Source organism: Leopardus geoffroyi, chromosome D1, assembly GCF_018350155.1.
Source record: "Leopardus geoffroyi isolate Oge1 chromosome D1, O.geoffroyi_Oge1_pat1.0, whole genome shotgun sequence".
NCBI lineage: Eukaryota > Metazoa > Chordata > Mammalia > Carnivora > Felidae > Leopardus > Leopardus geoffroyi.
The window spans coordinates 38,731,412-38,752,326 of record NC_059329.1 but is presented as its reverse complement, the minus strand read 5'-3'; the positions used below and the strand labels follow the sequence as shown (position 1 = coordinate 38,752,326).

Genomic DNA, 20,915 nt, shown 5'->3' with positions numbered 1-20,915 from the left:
GGCTGTGCAGCACCCTAAAGACTAACCAGTCCAGATTCAAGAAAGCATATGGAGGGCTCCAGGAAGGATATTTCTGAAGAGAGAAATCTGATTTGGTACCTGATGTGTTTTATGTATCTACAAGATATTTACACTACTGGAAATGAATTTGGGAATGAATTAGTATGTATAAAACCAAGCAAATGAAACAATGAGGCAATTATTAACTACCTGATAAATAAAATTTTGTATGTGGAAATGCAGTCATAGTGTACTACGTGACTCAGCTGTAACGAGTTTTGCATGGTAAAAATACAGACTTGGTTTAACCAAAAAATTTGATACAGCTATAGGAGAGGATGGAGTAGGGGAAGTCTGTGTTGGGATGAAGCATAAGAGAACTAAATCTGTATCTTTTATAGTATGACTGTCCACAATATCTAAAACTGAAAAGTCTAGAAATGTTGGAAAAAGAGAACACAAGAAACAGCTAAAATACCTAAGAGTGATTACTTTTGAGGAGTGGAAATGAGGGACAGGAAGTGTATTAGTTATTGGCCAGGGTTTTTTAGCTGCATATTATAGAATTTACTCTAGAATTCACTGTAGTCTAAGGCAAAGGAGTTTTGTGTTTTGTTTGTTTCTTTGTTTGTTTTTAGCATTAAGTAGTTTAGAATCTCTGGAAAAGTCCAAGAACCAGACTTACATGCTACTCAAGAACTGTATTGGCAATTCAAAGAAGCACATGTTAGAAGTTGCCTCAATTCAATAGAGTGGCTGTGTCTTGGAGATAATGGAGTTCAAAAAAGACTTCTGGCTCTTGCCTCTCTCTGCTGCTAGATACCACCGTGACTGCCACAGTATCCATGTAACAGAGGAAAGTAAATAGAGAAAACTCTAATGAGGTTAATATTCCCATGCTCAGTTTATTATATGTCACAACAAAATCATAATGTGACATTTGAATTGCTGATTTAAAGGCCAAGTCCTCCCTGCAAAACAAAGTAAAACCAAATAAAGGCCAAGTCGCAATCTTTGTTACGATTTAATCTATGCTGTTCATGCCCGACACTAACCACCAAACTCTTGGATGTTCCTAAAAAAGAAACTGACACCAAACATTGGCATTTGAGGCACAAAGTGTACAAGAAAAAAATCACTTTTTTATCTTCTCTTTTCCATGCAGCTAATAAAGAAGAGTATGTTGAAATTTGTGGGGCAGAAACATGCAGATATCTTGGGGAGAGAAGCAAGCACATCTCATGGAAGGGATTTATAGCTTTAGACAAGTACCCATTAGAGGTGAAAGCTAACTGTCAAGTAAAACATTCTGGATAGCTCCCACTTCAGCAGTTTCTGCTAAGTACCAAATACGTGGCCCAGACAAATAGTTGGCAGGGAGGCCTAGGGTTGGTGGGGAAGAGTCTCGAGGAGGTTTGTCTGGAAGGTAGGGGTTATAACTTAGAGAAGTGAGAGAGGAAGATTATAGAGTCAGGGACAATGACAAAGAATTTGGAGCCCAAGGTTTGGGTTAGGTACTATTGAGAGATATATTTGAGGAAACAAGATATAAAGATGGTGGTTTAAGTACAATTGCTTACTTTGTTTCCTCCAAAACTCCACTCAAGTAACAATAATAGGATTTTTGGCTTACAAAAAAACAGGTAGACAAGTAGAAACTGATTTACCAAACCCTGTAAAGTTGAATCCTAAATTGGCAATGAGGAAAGCCAAGAAGCAATGCAATTGTCTCTACAGAACCCAAAGACTTAGGCTTTCATGGCACTAGATACCTCTGAACATGGCAGTTAAAAGGAGGCTAAGGAGGATTTCTTGAAAATCTAAGAAGCAGTCAGAGCCTAAGATCCCCTCCCTTCCTAAACTTCTCTGTTGCCCTGATGGAAGACTAAATCTAAGAATCAGTTAGAGCCTCAGATCCCCTCCCTTTCTAAACTCCTCTTTTGCCCTGATGGAAGACTAAGCTTCATTTTCTAGAGTAGGTGAAAAAGATGGCCTCTGGACTGGGAATTTCCAGCACCTCTTGAGAGAGTGGCTGTCATAGGGAAAACAAACTGGCTTAGTGAACTTTACAAGTTGGATATTAGAAATTTCAGGGCCCCTTTTCCATATATTAGGGAAGTCAGGCCTGTCCCCTCCAGGAGGAAGACTAGAAGATCCGTCACTATTGAATATGACCAGCCCCAGAGATACATCAGAGGCTCACCCAAGAAACGGCCCAGACAGATCATCATTTAGGGAAACATAATCACCATACACCCTGAGCTTCTAAACAGTTTTTTGTGTTATAGTCCTATATGAACCAGCTACTAAGGATCACCAGACATTTGAGGAAAGCCTTAAAGCTGAAAGATAGAAACTGAAACAAAAAATTAATAAAAGGAAATTTCAAAGAAACAGACCATACAGGCGGAAAAGAACCTTCAAAAGCCATTGACATGTTAATATTTTCAGAGAGATAGAAGAAATGTACCCATGCAACAAGAACAGGACAATAAGACACGGGGTGGGGGACATGAAGCTACATACACACAAAAAAGCTAAGGGATCAAAAATGCCTTGGAAATTAAAATTTTGAGAAAGATGGAAAAGACAACTGAAGGAGTTTGGGAAAGTAAAGATGAGGACGTTTTTCTAGAAGAGCATAGTGATAAAAGGATAGAAAACTGGGAGAAGAAAAGTTACAAAAGTTAAAGGTCCAGTCCATGAGGCCTGATATCCAAATAACAGGAGTTAATAAACAGAGGAAAAAAGTAGAGGAAGTCATCAAAGAAGTAAAAAGTTTTTCCTTAAACTAAAGAACCTGAATTTTGAGACTGAAAAAAAAATTTAAGAACACTGGGATAAAGAAAATCTATAAACTTGAGAGGAAGAGAGAAAACACACAACAAACAGGACATATTTAAAGGACCAGGCATTAGATTTACATCTTCCTTATTCCTCACATCATCCCCACAAAACAATAAAACAAGTTAACTTAAAAAAATATATATATAGAATTAAAGGTACAATTAACATATAAAAGGGAAAAAAGTAAGATACTACTTAACCTGCCTCTGAAGGGGAAGTAAACTTTTTAAACAGATGTGAAAGACATTACAAAGCAAAAGACTCACCTTAAAACACTGAAATATGTGTCAACATTTTAGATTAAATAAAATTAAGGAACTATAAAGAAGTGGGAAACTGGGAAAAACCTATGAACATATCTAATAAAGGGCTTAATATGTAAAATTTTCATATGGCAATATGTAAAATGTTCATATAAGTAGATGAGAAAAAGCACTAGGACCCTAAAATGGTCCTAAGAAAATGGGCAAAGGTTATGAACCAATACATATGATGAAATGCAAATAGCTCATATTCATGAAAGGAAAAAAAAAAAAAAAAGCCTTAGTGGTACTCCAAGAAATGTAAATTAAAACTTGAGCTCCACTTTTTTGCTTACCAAACAAGTAGTTTGTTTTTCCTTTCCCCTCACCCCCCAAAGTAAAGTTACTTAATGGTGAGGATGTGAAACATTCTTTCTGAAGAGTTTTGGAAATAACAGGTTAAGGACCTTAAGATATTTAAATCCTACAGTGCAATCATTCCATTGCCACATATCTAAGGAACTTTGTTAATTTCACCAATATTTTACTGTGCATACTGTTCAAGGTACTGAAATTAGGATACATATTTATAAGTAATAACTGTCCAATAGTACAAAGTTCAGTCACTTGTATCATAAACAGAATTTATTCAACCATCAAATCCATGGTAGTAAATTATTTTCAATGAGTGGTCAGTAGAATTTGTAATTCAGGAGGGAATCTTTTATTAAACACAGAATTTAGATACTTCCAGCAGAAACAGTGGCTAATGTCTGAGGCGGACAGTGACTAGGGTAACTGTATTATCATTTGTAGAAATAAAGACATCTAAAGGAGGAAATTAATTTTAGGAGAAAGATGATCAATTTGTACTAAAAAAGTTGATTTTCAGGGGCTCAGTGGGCTGTCCAAGATGAAGAAAAAGGTTAGGAGCAAGTCGGTATGATAGAAAATTATGACAATAAATAATATCTTTGAAGAGTGAGAGTGCAGTGCTAAAGAAAGCCATGAACATAAATGGGGAATTTAAAGAAAGAAAGAAATACACTTAAGAGAGTGGAGCTTTGAGGCTAGTTTACTTGCGTATGGTAGGAAGAGGAAGTGGAAACAGGGAGATAAAGAAGAAGAACCAGAGTTAAGAGGAATTAGCAGTGCCTAGAGGTCAGAGTTTTAGGACGAAGAAGGGGGTGCTCTGTGAATCAGTGATGTGGAGAGATAAAGTATAACCCCTGGAATAGCATTTGGGAGGAAGCAATTCGATGATTTACGAAGATCAATTCCAGTGGAGAAGTGGGGGCAGAACCAGAAGGTGAGAGAGATGAGGAAGTGGGTTTGTGAACAAAGACTGTTTCTGTTTGTGCTTTTGACATGTTAGGTACTGAAAGGAAAGTGAGAGAAAGGACAATAACTTAAATTAAGAGACAGGTGACTGAGATTTAACAAAGGCAAAGGTGATAGTGATTATGTAATTGACCATCCTGGAACAGTGGGAGGTATTGATTGAAGGGGTTTAAAGGGAGAGATTAGCCAGAGAGGAGTATGTCCTCTTGAGAAAGAAGAGCCGGAAAAAAGCATGTGACCAAGAGGAGAGAGGCTGCAGGTGTATACCAAATAGCCTCACTTAATTATTTCTTGAATAAATTTTTGGAGTGCACAATATAGAAATTACAAGATCCCTTGCAAACTATAATAAAGAACAGGACACAGACCATGCTTTCAAAATACTTTTATATGGAAGACAAGTACAAAAATAGCTCTGGAGATGGAGACCACAAGTTCTTGGGTTAAATATGAATTTTTCTCCTCCATAAATTGGGGACAATGATGGCACCAACTTCATACATGGGCCAGTTGTGAGGTTTGAATGAGACTCTATTGAGGAAGTGTTTAATAAAAGGCCTGGCAAAATGAGATACTAAATAAAGGTAACTCTTGCTGTTCATAGTATATCAAGTATGAAGGATAAGTGCTAAGAGAGAACTATAGGAGATGAGAGAAGAGATGGTGTTTTTTTGGGGGGTGGGCATAAAGGAAGAAAAGGGGTCAAGTTCATGTACTTGAGAAGGGGTGGAATTTAAGGACTGAGAAGGAAGGAAGGGAAATTTGGGTGAGATAATGTGGGTAGAGGCAGACAGTTTGAAATTTCATAGCATAAAGTAAAAAGGATTTCAACACATCAATAAAATGGACACTTGGTTAAAAAATACCTAAGTTAAAAAAAAGTCCATTTCAAGCATCCCCGTTCTCTTTCCAGCTTACATTTCCTAGTGTTCTAACAAGATTGTTTGACCCACTGGAGAAACTGAGGCCACAAGTCAAATTCTATTTCATTCTCCATCACCACCCTCTTGTTCTCATTTCTTTTTTTAGCCAGGATAGATTTGATGGCCCATGATTATCATCACTCCATCTACCTAATCTAATCCATCAGTGTCCCTCTTTGCATGAAACATACTTGCCTGGAAAAACCTAACCCTGATGGAACCTTACTATTTGCTTTCTTCCCATCTTTTGAATGCCCCTTGTTCATGGGGAAATTTTTTGTCCCGCTGGATAGTCCTTGTGGGGGCTGCCACCAGTTTTTCAAGGCCTGGGGATAAATACTTCAAAGTTACACAGTATGAGTTAAGGAAACACATCAAGTCCAAGGTGCACACAGTCCCCCTTTTTCTTTAGCATTTCCACAGAGAGGCATCTCATGTTCAGGAGGCAGGCTGGATATGACTTTTGTTTTGTTCTTGTGGAGGGGCTCCTTCCCCTGTTCTTCCTTCTTATAGGGCTCCAATGGCAGCAACTTTATCAGGAACAGTACATACAGACTGCTGGGGGAATCAGTCTAGATGTCATACTAGCTATTTGGGGCCTGCCCTTTAGGAGGCAGCTGGGGACCTTGGGTCCATTTAGATGGTACAGTCCTCTAGCCACGGGAAGCAAGCCATTATTCCCGTGGGAAGCTGTACATAACCACTTCCCATCAGCTAGGGGAAGGAGTTTGGACTAGCCTATTGTTGAGGCATTCTAGGGTAAACATCTGGGGTCATTTTTGGACGCTGCTTCATAACCATCTATCCCCGAGACTCTTGAGTGCTCTCAGTTATATCTGGAATAAGAAGAGAGAGATGTTATTTGACATCCACCCAGAATTTAGAGTCTAAATTAATTGTATTTGTCATGTTCCCTCAAGGACGAGCCAGATTATTATCTGGTCCCCTCGTCCACATTTATTAGCAATAAGTTCTGTAAAGACCGAGAGGTTATTTTACCAGCTATAACCTTCCTTTCGTCCTTGGACACTAAAGTTGGAAAAGGAGAGGAGTGTACTGATCCTCCATATCCCACCTCTGCAGATTCTTTAGTGCCTTAGGGTCCATCTGAAGCCGAGGTGCCAAGAGCTACCACCGTTACTCAAAGTGCCTCTGCCATTGGCATTTGAATCTGCAGCATATGTTTGTTTGGGTACTTTTACAGAAGCCACCAGGTCACAGAAAGCAAACCCTTCCTTGGCTATTTTTGCTTCAGATCCCAGACCCAAAGGAAAAAGAGTTTATGTTTAATAAAGAAGCCAAACTATGGTGACCTTGTTGGGGAATGGATGGCATTGGATTGGGCATGCGTCCTAGCTTCCTCTTGTCTGGATGGACCTCGAATAAGGTGGAAGAACCTACGGTGCCAAGACTCTTGGGAACCACAGGAGATGTGAGGAGTTTCTATTATTTTGAGGTGATCTTGTGTAGTCTTATTGGGGAGACTGTAGGGTGAGATAAAATGCCTCAGTCTCTAACCATAATGTGGTTGACTCTTCCCCAGGAGCTCCTCCTCACCACATTTCTTTGGCAAGGTTTTCTTTTCTTCCCTATAGTTTTTGGGCCGACCCAAATGCTAATATGTTTTGTTCCCTAACAACTGTGCTATCTTTCCTATACTATTTTCTTCCCGTCCTGTCAGTGTTCCCAGGGAAATCTTTCTGTTCCTAGGAGGGTTCTACAATTTATATAACCTTCAGACCCCACAAAATGTGCTTGTGCTCTTGGTTTCTGGCAAACTTCCAGGCAGTTTGTCCAGAAAAAGTCAGAAATTTCCAATAATTTTCTAAGGTGACTCCAAGTGGAATCAGAATCTCCAGGAGGTCTGCTCTGATTTCAAACACCAACTTAAGATAGTAGTAAGCTAGGGGCATCTGGGTGGCTCAGTTGGTTAAGCGCCTCGATTTCAGCTTAGGTCATGATCTGACACTCGTGAAGTTAAGCCCCGCATGGGGCTCCACACTGAGTGTGGATCTTGCCTGGGATTCTCTCTCTCCCTCTCTCTCTGCCCCTCCCCAACTCATGCGCCAATGCTTGTGCTCACGTTTTCTCTCTCTCTCTCTCTCTCTCTCTCTCTCTCTCAATAGAAATAAATAAATAAACAGTAAAAAAAAAAAAAAGATAGGAGTAGGCTTACTTGTCCCCCCCCCATAGGTACATCTAGGTAGTTTACCTGGAAAGCCCAGCATTAACTGCTCTATATCATCTTCCAGCCATTCCTCCTTACTCAGTCCTTGGCAGTTTCTCCAGTCACAGTAGCTCTGGCTGTGGAGAAAGCTGTTTGAGCTTACAAATTGTTTGTATTTTTATTTTTAAACACAATTTCAGATTTGTTGAGGGTTGGCCGTCATTTCCCGTCTTTATTTTCTTGTAAGAAGTCTCCAAGAAAAAAATTCAGGCAAAACACGCATGCTTTATAGCTGGTAACATTGAAAATGAGGGTGTTTACTAAAACAAAGAACATTGCGAGTTCAGTTGGAAGAGGTGGTTGGATAGCTAATTGGATTCAGTGGTGATTGGACTAGGGATGATGGACTTGGGGTGGGGCCAATGTGATTAGAATTTTGAAAAGACATATAAGTTCATGTTTCGTTGGGAGTTGTTTTCTTGAGAGACTGTTTTCTTGAGAGAAAACCATCTCTAATTTTATCCAAAACAAGGCAATCGGAGAAGGTGATATTTGAACTGAAACTCAAGGGAGGTAAGAGAATTGCTTGTCTGCAAAGACCATCAGGTAGGCGTACTCCAGGCTTTTCTGAGACACAGCCCGGGATGTGGTTGGAAGTGAGAGAGCAAGAGGTAGGTAGAGTAGAAAGCAGTGATACTGAGCATCAAGAGGTAGTGGGGTACCAGATCATGTAGGGACTCTTAGGACATTTGAAGGATTCTAAGTGAATGGAGTAGGCATGCCCAAATTTGAAGACAGGGAAGATAAAATAGAATATTTGGAGAGCAGGTAAACAGAAAATAGGAGAGTATAAAAGGATTAGCAAACAGTATTAAGGGACCTCTTGAGATAATGTCAATGAAGTAGTTAGCATCTTTTTCTCCTTAAGAATGTTTCTTTTATTTCACTGCTAAGAATGATACTTGCTGTTCATTTTTTACGTTGAAACCCTTCATCTTACTATAGAAATATTTTTTAATGGTTTACAAGTAAAGAATTTAAAAATCATGAATAAGTGTTGAATTTCATCAAATAGTTTTTCGGTACCTACAAGATGATGATAGTTTTCATTTTCTTTGTTAGTATTCTGAATTACTTCATTAGATTTTCAGATACTGAATCATCCTTATATTCCTGGAATACATTCTATTTGGTCATGAGATATTATTCTTTTAATATGTTTCTTTATTTGGTTGGATAACATTCTGTTTAAGCTTTCATCTATGTTTATAACTTAAAGATGGCCTATAGCATAATTTTCTGTTGTTTTAATTTTCTGTTGTTTTCTTACTTTGCTATCAGACATTGTAGCCTCATCTGAGTGGCTTTCTAACTTTTTCTCTGAAAGAATTTGCATTAATAAGAGCTAACTTTCTTAAAAATTTGCTAGATTCACCTATAATATGATGTATCTCTTGGGCTTTTAGGGGTCATACTTGGAACCAGATTCTTATGCTTCTGTGTTCATGCTTCCTAGTTTTTCTTGGGTCCATTTTGGATATTTTTTCTCTTTTTTTTAAAAAAAAAATTTTTTTTTCAACGTTTATTTATTTTTGGGACAGAGAGAGAGCATGAACGGGGGAGGGGCAGAGAGAGAGGGAGACACAGAATTGGAAACAGGCTCCAGGCTCTGAGCCATCGCCCAGAGCCCGACGCGGGGCTCGAACTCACGGACCGCGAGATCGTGACCTGGCTGAAGTCGGACGCTTAACCGACTGCGCCACTTCTCTGTAGAAAATTGATCTCTTTTGAAAATTTTGCTAGCAAGATGCTGGTACGATTCTCTTAAAATTTTTCTACTGTATTATTAGATTTGTGTTCTGTTAATTCCTATTACTGCTTGTTGTCTTCTCTCTTATGATCAATTATACTCACGGTTTGTTGCTTTTATTAATCTCTTCAAAGAACATTTTTGGTCTTCATACTGGTTGTGTATGTATTATCTTTCATTAATTTCATCTTTATTCCTTGTCATTTCTTTAATCCTCTTCCTTTTGTCTCTATTTTCTAGCCCCTTTAATCAATTCAGTGTTTAGTTCATTTATTTCTGTTAACGTAATGAAATGTGTCTCGTAGTCTTTAATGCTAGCTTAATGTCTAAACTCTATCTTTATTTTATTTTTATTTTTTCATTGAGGTATAATTAACATACAATGTTATATTAGATTCAGGTATACAATATAATTTGGCAATTCTATATATTACCCAGTGCTCATCATGATAATGTATAGAAATTGTTGAATCACTATATTGTACATGTGAAACTAATACAACACTGTATGTTAACTATACTGGAATTAAAATAAATTTTAAAAATTAAAAAAAAAATTTAAAGAGTGCTTTGTTTCTTTTGTTTGTTCATTTGTTTTGTTTCTTAAATTTCACATTTGAGTGAAATCATACGGTATTTGTCTTTCTCTGTCTGACTCATTTCACTTTATATCCTCTAGGTCCATCCACATTGTTACAAATGGCAAGATCTCATTCTTTTTATGGCTAAGTAATATTCTATTTCTTCTTTATCCATTTCATTTATTGATGGACACTTGGGTTACTTCCATATCTTAGATATTATAAATAACACTTCAATAAACATTGGGGTGCATATGTCTTGGCAAGTTAGTTTTTTCATATTCTTTGGGTAAGTACCCAGCAGTGGAATGACTGGAAAATATGGTAGTTCTATTTTTAATCTTAGAGGAATCTTCACACTGTTTCCTACAGTGGTTGCACCAATTGCATGCTTACCAACAATGCGCAAAGGGTTCCTTTTTCTCCACATCCTTGCCCACGCTTTTTGATTGTAACCATTCTGACATAAGTAAAGAGTTATCTCATTGTTGTTTTGATTTTCATTTCCCTGATGATTAGTGATATTGAGAATATTTTCATGTCTGTTGGCCATCTGTATGTTGTCTTTGGAAACATGTCTATTCAGGTCTTTGTCCATTTTTTAATCAGATTGGTTTTTTTTTTCAGTTTTTGTTTTAGGTGTTGGGTTGTATAAGTTCTCTATGTATTTTGGATATTAACCCCTTATTGCATGTATCATTTACAAATATTTTCTCCCATTTATAGGTTGCCTTTTTATTTTGTCAGTGGTTTCCTTGACTGTGTAAAAGCTTTTTATTTTGATGTAGTCCCAATAGTTTTTTTGCTTTTGTGTCCCTTGCCTGTGGAGACAGATATAGAAAAATGTTTATATGACTGATGTCAAAGAAACTACTGTCTATGCTTTCTTCTAAGAATTTATGGTTTCAGGTCTCCCCATTTAGGTCCTTAATTCATTCTGAGTTTATTTTGTGTATGGTATAAAAGAGTAGTTCAGTTTCATTCTTTTTTTTTATAGCTATCCAGTTTTCCCAACACCTTTTGTTGAAGAGACTTTTTCCCATTGCATATTCTTGCCTATTTTGTATAGAAACATGGGTTTATTTATGGGATCTCTTTTCTGTTCCATTGATCTATGTGTCTACTTTTGTGCTCATAACATGCTATTTTGATTACTATAGCTTTGTAGTATATCTTGAAATCTGGGATTGTGATACCTCCAGCTTTGTTTTTCTTTCTCAAGATGGCTTTAGATATTCAGTCTCTTGTGGTTCCATACAAATTTGAGGATTATTTGTTTTAGTTCTGTGAAGAATGTTGTTGGTATTTTGATGGGGATTGTATTAAATCTGTAGATTGCTTTGGGTGATGTGCACATTTTAACAACATTGGTTCTTTCAATCCATGAGCATGGAATATCCTTTCATTTGTGACTTCAATTTGTTTTTTTATTTTAAATTTATTTATTTATTTTTGAGAGAGAAAGAGAGAGAGAGTGAGCAGAATCCCAAGCGGGTATCGTGCTGCCAGCATGGATCCCAGTGTAAGACTCAGTCCCACAAACCGTTAGATAACAACTTGAGCCGAAATTGAGAGTTGCACGCTTAACTGACTGAGCTACCCAGGTGCCCCAGCTCTTCTTTAAATGCTTGGTAGAAAATGAACAAATCAGGAGACTATAGATGCTGGAGAGGATGTGGAGAAACGGGAACCCTCTTGCACTGTTGGTGGGAATGCAAACTGGTGCAGCCACTCTGGAAAACAGTGGGGTTCCTTAAAAAAATTACAAATAGACTTACCCTATGATCCAGCAGTAGCACTGCTAGGAATTTACCCAAGGGATACAGGAGTACTGATGCATAGGGGCACTTGTACCCCAATGTTTATAGCAGCACTCTCAACAATAGCCAAATTTTGGAAAAAACCCTAAATGTCCATCAACTGATGAATGGATAAAGAAATTGTGGTTTATATACACAATGGAGTACTACGTGGCACTGAGAAAGAATGAAATAGGGCCCTTTGTAGCAACATGGATGGAACTGGAGAGTGTGATGCTAAGTGAAATAAGCCATACAGAGAAAGACAGATACCATATGGTTTCACTCTTATGTGGATCCTGAGAAACTTAACAGAAGCCCATGGGGGAGGGGAAGGAAAAAAAAAAAATGAGGTTAGAGTGGGAGAAAGCGAAAGCATAAGAGACTGTTAAAAACTGAGAACAGGGGCGCCTGGGTGGCGCAGTCGGTTAAGCGTCCGACTTCAGCCAGGTCACGATTTCGCGGTCCGTGAGTTCGAGCCCCGCGTCAGGCTCTGGGCTGATGGCTCAGAGCCTGGAGCCTGCTTCCGATTCTGTGTCTCCTTCTCTCTCTGCCCCTCCCCCCTTCATGCTGTGTCTCTCTCTGTCTCAAAAATAAATAAAAACGTTAAAAAAAAAATTAAAAAAAAACTGAGAACAAAATGAGGGTTGATGGGGGGATGGGAGGGAGGGAAGAGTAGGTGATGGGCATTGAAGAGGGCATCTTTTGGGATGAGCACTGGGTGTTGTATGGAAACCAATTTGACAATAAATTTCATATATTAAAAAAATAAAATAAATGCTTGGTAGAATCTACCTATAAAGCCATCTGGTTCTGGTCTTGTGTCTTTTGGAAGTTTTTTGATTACTGATTTAATTTCATTGCTATTAATTGGTGTGTTCCAATTTTCTATTTCTTTCTGATTCAGGTTTGGAAGATTATCTATTTCTAAGAATTTATCCATTTTCTTCTAGGTTGTCCAGTTTGTTGGCATATAGTTTTTCATACTATTGTCTTATAATACTTTTCACTTCTGGGATGTCAGTTGTTATTTCATCTCCTTTATTTCTGATTTTAATTATTGGAGTCCTCTCTCTTTTTTCTTGATGAGTCTGGCTAAAGGTTTATCAATTTTGTTTATCTTATCCTGGTTTCATTGTGCTATTCAGTTTATTTTTTTAGTCTCTGTTTCATTTATTTCTGCTCTAATCTTTACTATTTCCTTTTTTCCATTGGCTTTGGGCTTTGTTTGTTTTTCTTTTTCTAGCTTCTTTAGGTCTAAGATTAGGTTGTTTGAGATTTTTCTTGTTTCTTTAGGTAGGCCTGTATTGCTATAAACTTCCCTCTTAGGACAGGTTTTGCTGAATCCTAAAAATTTTGGGCCATTGTGTTTTCATTATTTGTCTCCATGTAGTTTTTCATTTTTTATTTTTTACTTTTTAATGTTTATTTTTGAGAGAAAGAGAGAGTGAGAGAGCAAGTGAGGGGCAGAGAGAGAATACAAAGCAGGCTCCAGTCTCCGAGCTGTCAGTACAGAGCCCGATGCGAGGCTTGAACTCACAAACTGTGAGATCATGACCTGAGCTGAAGTCAGACACTTAACCAACTGAGCCACTCAGGATCCCCTGTCTCCATGTATTTTTTGATATCCTCTTTGATTTCTTGGTTGACCCATTTATTGTTTAATAGTATGTTATTTAACCTTCATGTATTTTAATTCTTTCCAGATTTTCTTGATTTCTAGTTTCATACTGTTGTGGTCAGAAAAGATGCATGATATGATTACAACTTCTTTAAATTTATTGAGACTTGTTTTGTGGCCTAATGTGATCTCTTCTGGAGAATTTCCATATGCACTTGAAAAGAATGTGTATTCCACTATTTCAGGATAGAATGCTCTGAATATATCTGTTAGATGTATCTGGTCCAATGTGTCATTCAAAGCCACTCTTTCCTTGTTGATTTTCTGTCTGGATGATCCATCCATTGATATAAGTGGGCATTAAAGTCCCCTACTATTATTGTATTAGTGTCAATTTCTTCCTTCATGTCAATCAATAGTTGTTTTATGTACTTAGTTGCTCCCATATTGGGTGTATATTTACAGTCGTTATAGCTTCTTGTTGGATTGTTCCTTTTGTCATTATGTAGTATCCTTCTTTGTCTCTTATTATAGACTTTGTTTTAAAGTATAGTTTGTCCAATGTAAATATTGCTACCACAGCTTTCTTTCCACTTCCATTTGCATGGTAAATGTTTTTCCATCCCTTCAGTTTCAATCTGCATGTGTCTAGATCTGAAGTGAGTCTCTTGTAGCAGCATATAGATGGGTCTTGCTTTTTTATCCATTTAGTCACCCTATGTTTTTTAATTAGAGCATTCAGTTCATTTACATTTAAAGTAATTATGATAGTTATGTACTTATTGCCATTTTGCTACTTATTTTATGTTTGTTTTTGTAGTTCTTCTCTGTTCCTTCTTTCCTTGTTCTGTTCCCTTGTGGTTTGATGGCTTGATGTGATTGGTTTCCTTTCTCTTTATTTTTTATGTATCTATTACAGGTTTTGATTTTTGGTTACCATTAGGTTCAGATGTAACATCTTATGCATATAGCAGTCTATATCAGGTCATTTACGTTTGAACTCATTATAAAATTTTTATTCCCCCACCCCATGTTTTATGTATAAGAGGTCATACTTTATATCCTTTTATTTTGTGAATCCCTTGACTGATTTTTATAGATTTTGTTGATTTTACTGCTTTTGTGGTTTAGCCTCCATTATGGTTTTATAAATGATTAATCTACTACTTTATTATGTTTGCATTTGCCTATGAAAATTTTTCCTTTCATAATTTTCTTATTCCTGATTATGGTATTTTCTTTCCACTCAAAGAATTCCCTTTAATGTTTCTCATCAGGCTGCTTTAGTGGTGATGAGCCCTCTAACTTTTGTTTGTCTGGGAAACTCTTTGTCTCTCCTTTTATTCTGAATGATAATAAAGCTGAGTAAAGTATTCTTAGTTGCAGGTTTCTTTCTTTCAGTACTTTGAATATATCTTGCCACTCTCTTCTGGCCTGTAAAGTTTCTGCTGAAAAATTAGCTGGTAGCCTTATGGGGTTTTCCTTGTATGTAACTCTTTTCTCTGGCTGCTTTTGAAATTCTCTCTTTATCACTACATTTTGCCATTTTAATTATTATGTGTCTTGGTGTGGACCCCTTTGGGTTAATTTTGTTGGGGACTCTCCGTGCTTCCTGGATCTAGATGTCTGTTCCCTTCCCCAGATTAGGGATGTTTTCACTTATTCAAATTAATTTTCTGCCCCATTCTCTCTCTCTCTTTTTCTGAGATCCCCATAATGCAAATGTTGTTACCTTTGAGGATGTCACCAAGTTTCCTTAACTGATTCTCATGTTTTATTATGCTTGTTTTCTTTTTTCTATTCAACTTGATTGCTTACCATTACCCTGTCTTCCAAGTGCTAGTCTGTTCTTCCACCTCCTCTAATCTGCTATCGATTTCTTCCAGTGTATTTTTTCTCTCAGTTATTGAGTTCTTTATCTCAGATTGGTTCTTTTTTATATTTTCTCTCTTTGTTTAAGGTTTTACTGAGTCCATAAGTATGTTTATGACCATTACTTTGAATTTTTATCAGGCATATTGCTTATCTCAGTTTTATTTAGTTCTCTTGCTATGGTTTTGTCCTGTTCTTTTTTTGAACATATTCCTCTGTCTTCTTATTTTGTCAAGCTCTCAGTGTCTGTTTCTATGTATGAAGAAAGTCAGCTATGTGTCCTGATCTTGGAAAGTTGAGGCTCTATAAAGAAGAGGTCCTTAGGTGCCTTACAGCACAATGCTCCCTGTTCACCAGAACCAAGCACTTCAGAGATGTATACTATGTGGGCTGCATGCACCCCCCATTATGGCTGAGCTGCACTTAAAGTCTATTTTTTGATAAACATATGGAAATTTGTGAAAATCATCATAGCTTGATGAATTATCACAATTAGCTCTTCTGATGGCTGTGTAACCAGCCCTAGGTTAAGAATATTTCTTCAGAGGCTTCCTTATGCCCCACTCACAATCTCTCTCTTTCTCAAAGGTAACTACTACTCTGACATCTAATATAGCTAACTTTGCCTCATTTTTATCTTTAAGTTTTTTTATTTGTTTTGAGAAAGAAAGAGAGAGAGCAAGTGGGGGAGGGCCAGAGAGAGAGGGAGAAAGAGAATCGCAAGCAGGCTCTACACTGACAGCACAGAGTCTGATGTGGGGCTCAAACTCATGAACTGTGAGATCATGACCTGAGCTGAAACCAAGAGTTGGATGGTTCACCGACTGAGCCACCCAGGTGCCCCTCATTTTTATCTTTATAAAAATGGAATCATGAAAAAAAAAATTAAAAAAAAAAATTTAAAGGGGGTGCCTGGGTGGCGCAGTCGGTTAAGCGTCCGACTTCAGCCAGGTCACGATCTCGCGGTCCGTGAGTTCGAGCCCCGCATCAGGCTCTGGGCTGATGGCTCAGAGCCTGGAGCCTGTTTCCGATTCTGTGTCTCCCTCTCTCTCTGTCCCTCCCCCATTCATGCTCTGTCTCTCTCTGTCCCAAAAATAAATAAACGTTGAAAAAAAAAAAATTAAAAAAAAAAAAATGGAATCATGGATTATGTTGCTCAGTATGATGTTTATAAAATTATTTTTTATGTTTCTATGTGGTTTTGTTTATCGTTATTCTATATTATATTCGACTGTATGAATATACCATAATGTTCATCCATTCACAGTTGATGGGTATTTAGGTTGTTTCCAGTATTTGGCTACTAGAAGTAATTTTGTTAATGAACGTTCTCAGAGGTACCTTTTAGTGCAGAGTCATGCATGTTACCTAGGCATGTTTCCACATGTATGCACATGTATGTGTTCAATTTTACACATGCATATGCTCAGTTTTATTAGTACATACTATCCAAATAGTTTTCCAAGGTGAGTGTAATGATTTCCATTATCTTTATCAGAGTATGACAATTCCCATTGTTCCACATCCACACCACCTCTTGTTTTATCATCTTATAAAATTTTAGCCTTTTATGTGGTATATATATAAAATGGAGTACTACTCAGCAACGAAAAAGAATGAAATCTTGCCATTTGCAACAACATGAAAGGAACTAGAGTGTATTATGCTAAGTGAAATAAGTCAGTCAGAGAAAGACAGATATCATATGTTTTCACTCCTATGTGGAAGTTAAGAAACTTAACAGAAGACTGGGGGAAGGGAAAGAAAAAATATATATAGTTATGAAGAGGGAAGAAAACCATAAGAGACTTTTAAATACAGAAAACAAACAGGGTGAAAGGGGGTGGGGGTGGGGGTATGGGAAAAATGGGTGATGGGCATTGAGGAGAGCACTCATTGGGATGAGCACTGGGTGTTTTATGTAAGTGATGAATCGTGGGAATCTACTCCCAAGAGCACACCGTATGCACTGTATGTCAGCTAACTTGACAATAAGTTATATAAAAAAATAAAAATAAATAAATAAAAATAAAATAAAATTTTAGCCCTTTGGGTGCCTGGGTGGCTCAGTTGGTTAAGCATCTGACTCTTGATTTCAGCTCAGGTCATGATCTCACAGTTCGTGGGATCAAGCCCCGTGTCTGGCTCTGCTCGGACAGAGTGGAGCCTGCTTGGGATTCTCTCTCTCTCTCCCTCTCTCTTTGCCCCTCCCACTCCCCCCGTCAAAATAAATAAATAAACTTAAAAAAATATTTAGCCATTCTTTGAGCGTTCAATAATGTTCCATGGTGGTATTTTATCTGTAACTCTCTAATACTTTTCCTACATTAACTTTCAAAATTTTTGTATTTTTTCTTTTAGGCTTTGTCTAAACACTGCCCTGAAGACACTACCTTTAGGATACCCACCCAAGACTGAGTGATTCAACAAACCTCAAGAGGACAGAACCAGGTGCCAACAGAGGAGCATCACAGAATTGCAGGCACAGCCACCCTCATTTCTGGGCAAATTTTCTACCACGAGTGCTGTTCCCTGATGAATCAGCAAGCCTAACAAACATTATCCTTTAATTTGCATAGTAATAGTAGTCCACCAGTGTTTCCAGCTGACACAGACACTCAAATTCATTTTTGAAAAAGTAGCATTTTCCAGCATCCTCGAATATCCAGAAGATATCTAAAAAGTTTGGGCTTTGGTGCTTATTAATGAAAACCATGAAGTCTAAGGCCACCTTTGCTCAGAACCCAAATTGTACCATAATGATATTTCATCCAACCAAAGAAGAATTTAATGACTTTGATAAATACATTGCATACATGGAATCCGAAGGCGCACACCGTGCAGGCCTGGCCAAGGTGATTCCCCCCAAGGAATGGAAAGCCAGGCAGACCTATGATGATATCAGTGACATCTTAATAGCAACTCCCCTCCAGCAGGTGGTCTCCGGGCGGGCAGGTGTGTTTACTCAATACCATAAAAAGAAGAAAGCCATGACAGTGGCGGAGTATCGCCAACTGGCAAACAGCGGAAAGTATCGGACTCCGCCACACTCGGATTTTGAGGATTTGGAGCGAAAGTATTGGAAAACCCGCCTGTACGATTCTCCGATTTATGGCGCTGACATCAGCGGCTCCTTGTTTGCGGAAAACACTCAACAGTGGAACCTTGGCCACCTGGGAACCATCCAGGACCTGCTGGAGCAGGAGTGCGGCGTGGTCATCGAGGGCGTCAACACGCCCTACCTGTACTTTGGCATGTGGAAGACCACCTTCGCCTGGCACACGGAGGACATGGACCTTTACAGCATCAACTACCTGCACTTCGGGGAGCCCAAAACCTGGTACGCGGTGCCCCCGGAGCACGGCCGGCGCCTGGAGCGCCTGGCCACCGAGCTGTTCCCGGGCAGTGCCCGCGCCTGTGACGCCTTTCTGCGGCACAAGGTGGCTCTCATCTCGCCCACGGTCCTCAAGGACAACGGGATCCCCTTCAATCGGATCACTCAGGAGGCTGGCGAGTTCATGGTGACGTTTCCCTATGGCTACCACTCTGGCTTCAACCACGGCTTCAACTGCGCAGAAGCCATCAACTTCGCCACCCCGCGATGGATCGATTATGGCAAAGTGGCGTCTCAGTGCAGCTGCGGGGAGGCCAGGGTCACCTTCTCCATGGACGCCTTCGTGCGCATCCTGCAGCCTGAGCGCTATGAGCTGTGGAAGCGCGGGCAGGACCGGGCTGTTGTGGACCACACGGAGCCCACCTCGCCAGACAAGGGGGAGCTCAGCGCCTGGAGGGTGGCCCAAGCTCCCCGGAGAGCCCTGCTGGGCCTGAGGCACCTCCCACCCCGCCGGGCCACGCGCACCCCTTGGCCTGTGGCCGCTAGTGGTGGGACTGGCCGTCGCACCCCAATGTGCCTGGCCTCCCCACGCTCCTTGCCGGCCCAGAGTTCTTCCTCTGATGCCCAGTCTGGGCTTGTCCCCGCCTGCACTTCCCAGGAGGCTGGCCCCACCCGACCACCGACCCCGATTCCCTCTGCCCGAGATGTTCATCCCTCAATGGGCAGATGTGGTCCTGGTCGTCGTCCTCGTCCTCGGGAACAAGGGGCCCCGGGGCCCAGCATCCAGGCCCGGGCCAAGAGGCGTCTCTCGGTGGGAACAACACACACAGCCCAGTACCCTGAGGCTCTGCCCGGTCCTGTGGATGAACCCTCAGTGGACAACCCTGTACCACTGAGCCCTGGGCTCCAGCAACCTGCGGAGGCTTCTGGGTACAGTTGTGCCCTTTTCCCCTAAGCCCAGGGGATAATGTTGTAACCTACTGCTCTTGTGTGTGGAGGCTCCTTGAGACCCACCACATTTACATCAGAGCTTTGGGCCAGCCTGCCAGTTACTACTGGTCTTCAGAGGCCAGTGATGTTGCCACTGATGCGTTGAGTCCATGTTCTTTATCATGTTCGCCATAGTTTGTTCTTCCTGCCAGACTCTGGAGTGTCTTTGGACACTGCTAATTCCTGTGTTGCCAACTGAGGTTTCATCCACTAGACACTCTTGTGTCTCTGTAAGCTAGGTCCTGCTGAGGTCATGAGAGCATAATCTTCCCCAGACTCCTCTGGGCCAATGCTTCCGGGTTTTGATTCTCCTCCAATCTCCCTGCCTTTTCTCCAACCCTACCCCTTCCCCCCTTTCTTGCAAAACAAGGCCGTTTTGACCAAATGGGTCAGTAGAGACTCAGAACATAATTTATGATCTTTCTGAGTCTTGGATGTATTCAAAATGTGTTATGGCCAGTATTTGTTCACAAATGTATTAAAGGTAACCACAATGTTAAAATCTAAAATTTGTTTCTAATAAATATTGTGCATTCAAATAATTGAGGGGTTGAGGTTATTCTTTTCTGCACTTTTCTTGATAATTATATCAGAACATTTCAAGCAAGGCTGATTTTTGTTGGCTGGCTGCATTGCGTGATGTTGATGAGGAAGCAATTTGGCAGATGGTTATTGGGTATGAGCTGACCGGGTGGGTGAGGGGATTCGGCTTGCAGCCCTATCTTAAGGGTGACTTGGTGGAAGTCACCTGGTACTTTTCTGGGCAGTAGGACCACAGCTGCTGGGAGGCGAGCATGCAGGGGACCAAAGTGCCCCATCCCAAGACCTTCTCCCCAAGTCTGCACTGCATTTTCAATACTTTGCATGGCCCATTCATTGACTCATCCCAGGAGACATGTGCACAAAGAAATGGACAAGAGAATTCTACTTGTTAACATGTGCTGTGAAGACAGGAAAGGGGTGGGATGCTGGAACACACTGGGCAGGGCTGGCCTAGGTTGGAGGAATCACGGAGAGTTTCATTGAGCAGGAGACCTCTGCCAAGACCCAACTAACAAAAAGGAAGCTGCATCCAGAGCTGATTTCCACTTAGAGGAAACAGTAAGTGGAATAGACCCAACATGGAACTTCTGTTTTCTCAGGAATGGAGAGGAAGCTCATTTGTGTCTGGGCATACAGAGGAAGAAAGAGAGAGGCAAGGTGTAGGATATGAGGCCCTTGTAGCTCATGTAAAGTATCAGGGTTTTTTCACCTTGACAGGAGAAGGCATTGGAAGTTTGACACAGCCCTTGACATGCTGGGATTTATGGATTTAAGCAGCAAACTGAGTTGTGGTGTGACAATGTGGGGGCAGGAGTAGTTAGAAAGTCCAAACAATAGTGGTGAGA

General features: G+C 39.8%; 1 protein-coding gene across 3 annotated transcripts in view; it reads left to right on the top strand.

The window, feature by feature from the left end:
• The window catches only part of KDM4D (lysine demethylase 4D), a 34,553-nt gene extending 14,484 nt beyond the window's left edge, over nucleotides 1–20,069 (top strand). For all 3 annotated transcript variants that reach the window (XM_045483569.1, XM_045483570.1, XM_045483568.1), the window contains one exon: nucleotides 17,565–20,069. In XM_045483569.1, the coding sequence (XP_045339525.1) occupies nucleotides 17,909–19,492 (1,584 nt within the window). In that variant the 5' untranslated portion in view covers nucleotides 17,565–17,908 and the 3' untranslated portion in view covers nucleotides 19,493–20,069. The remainder of the gene's footprint in view (nucleotides 1–17,564) is intronic.
• Nucleotides 20,070–20,915: the final 846 nt, after the last annotated feature.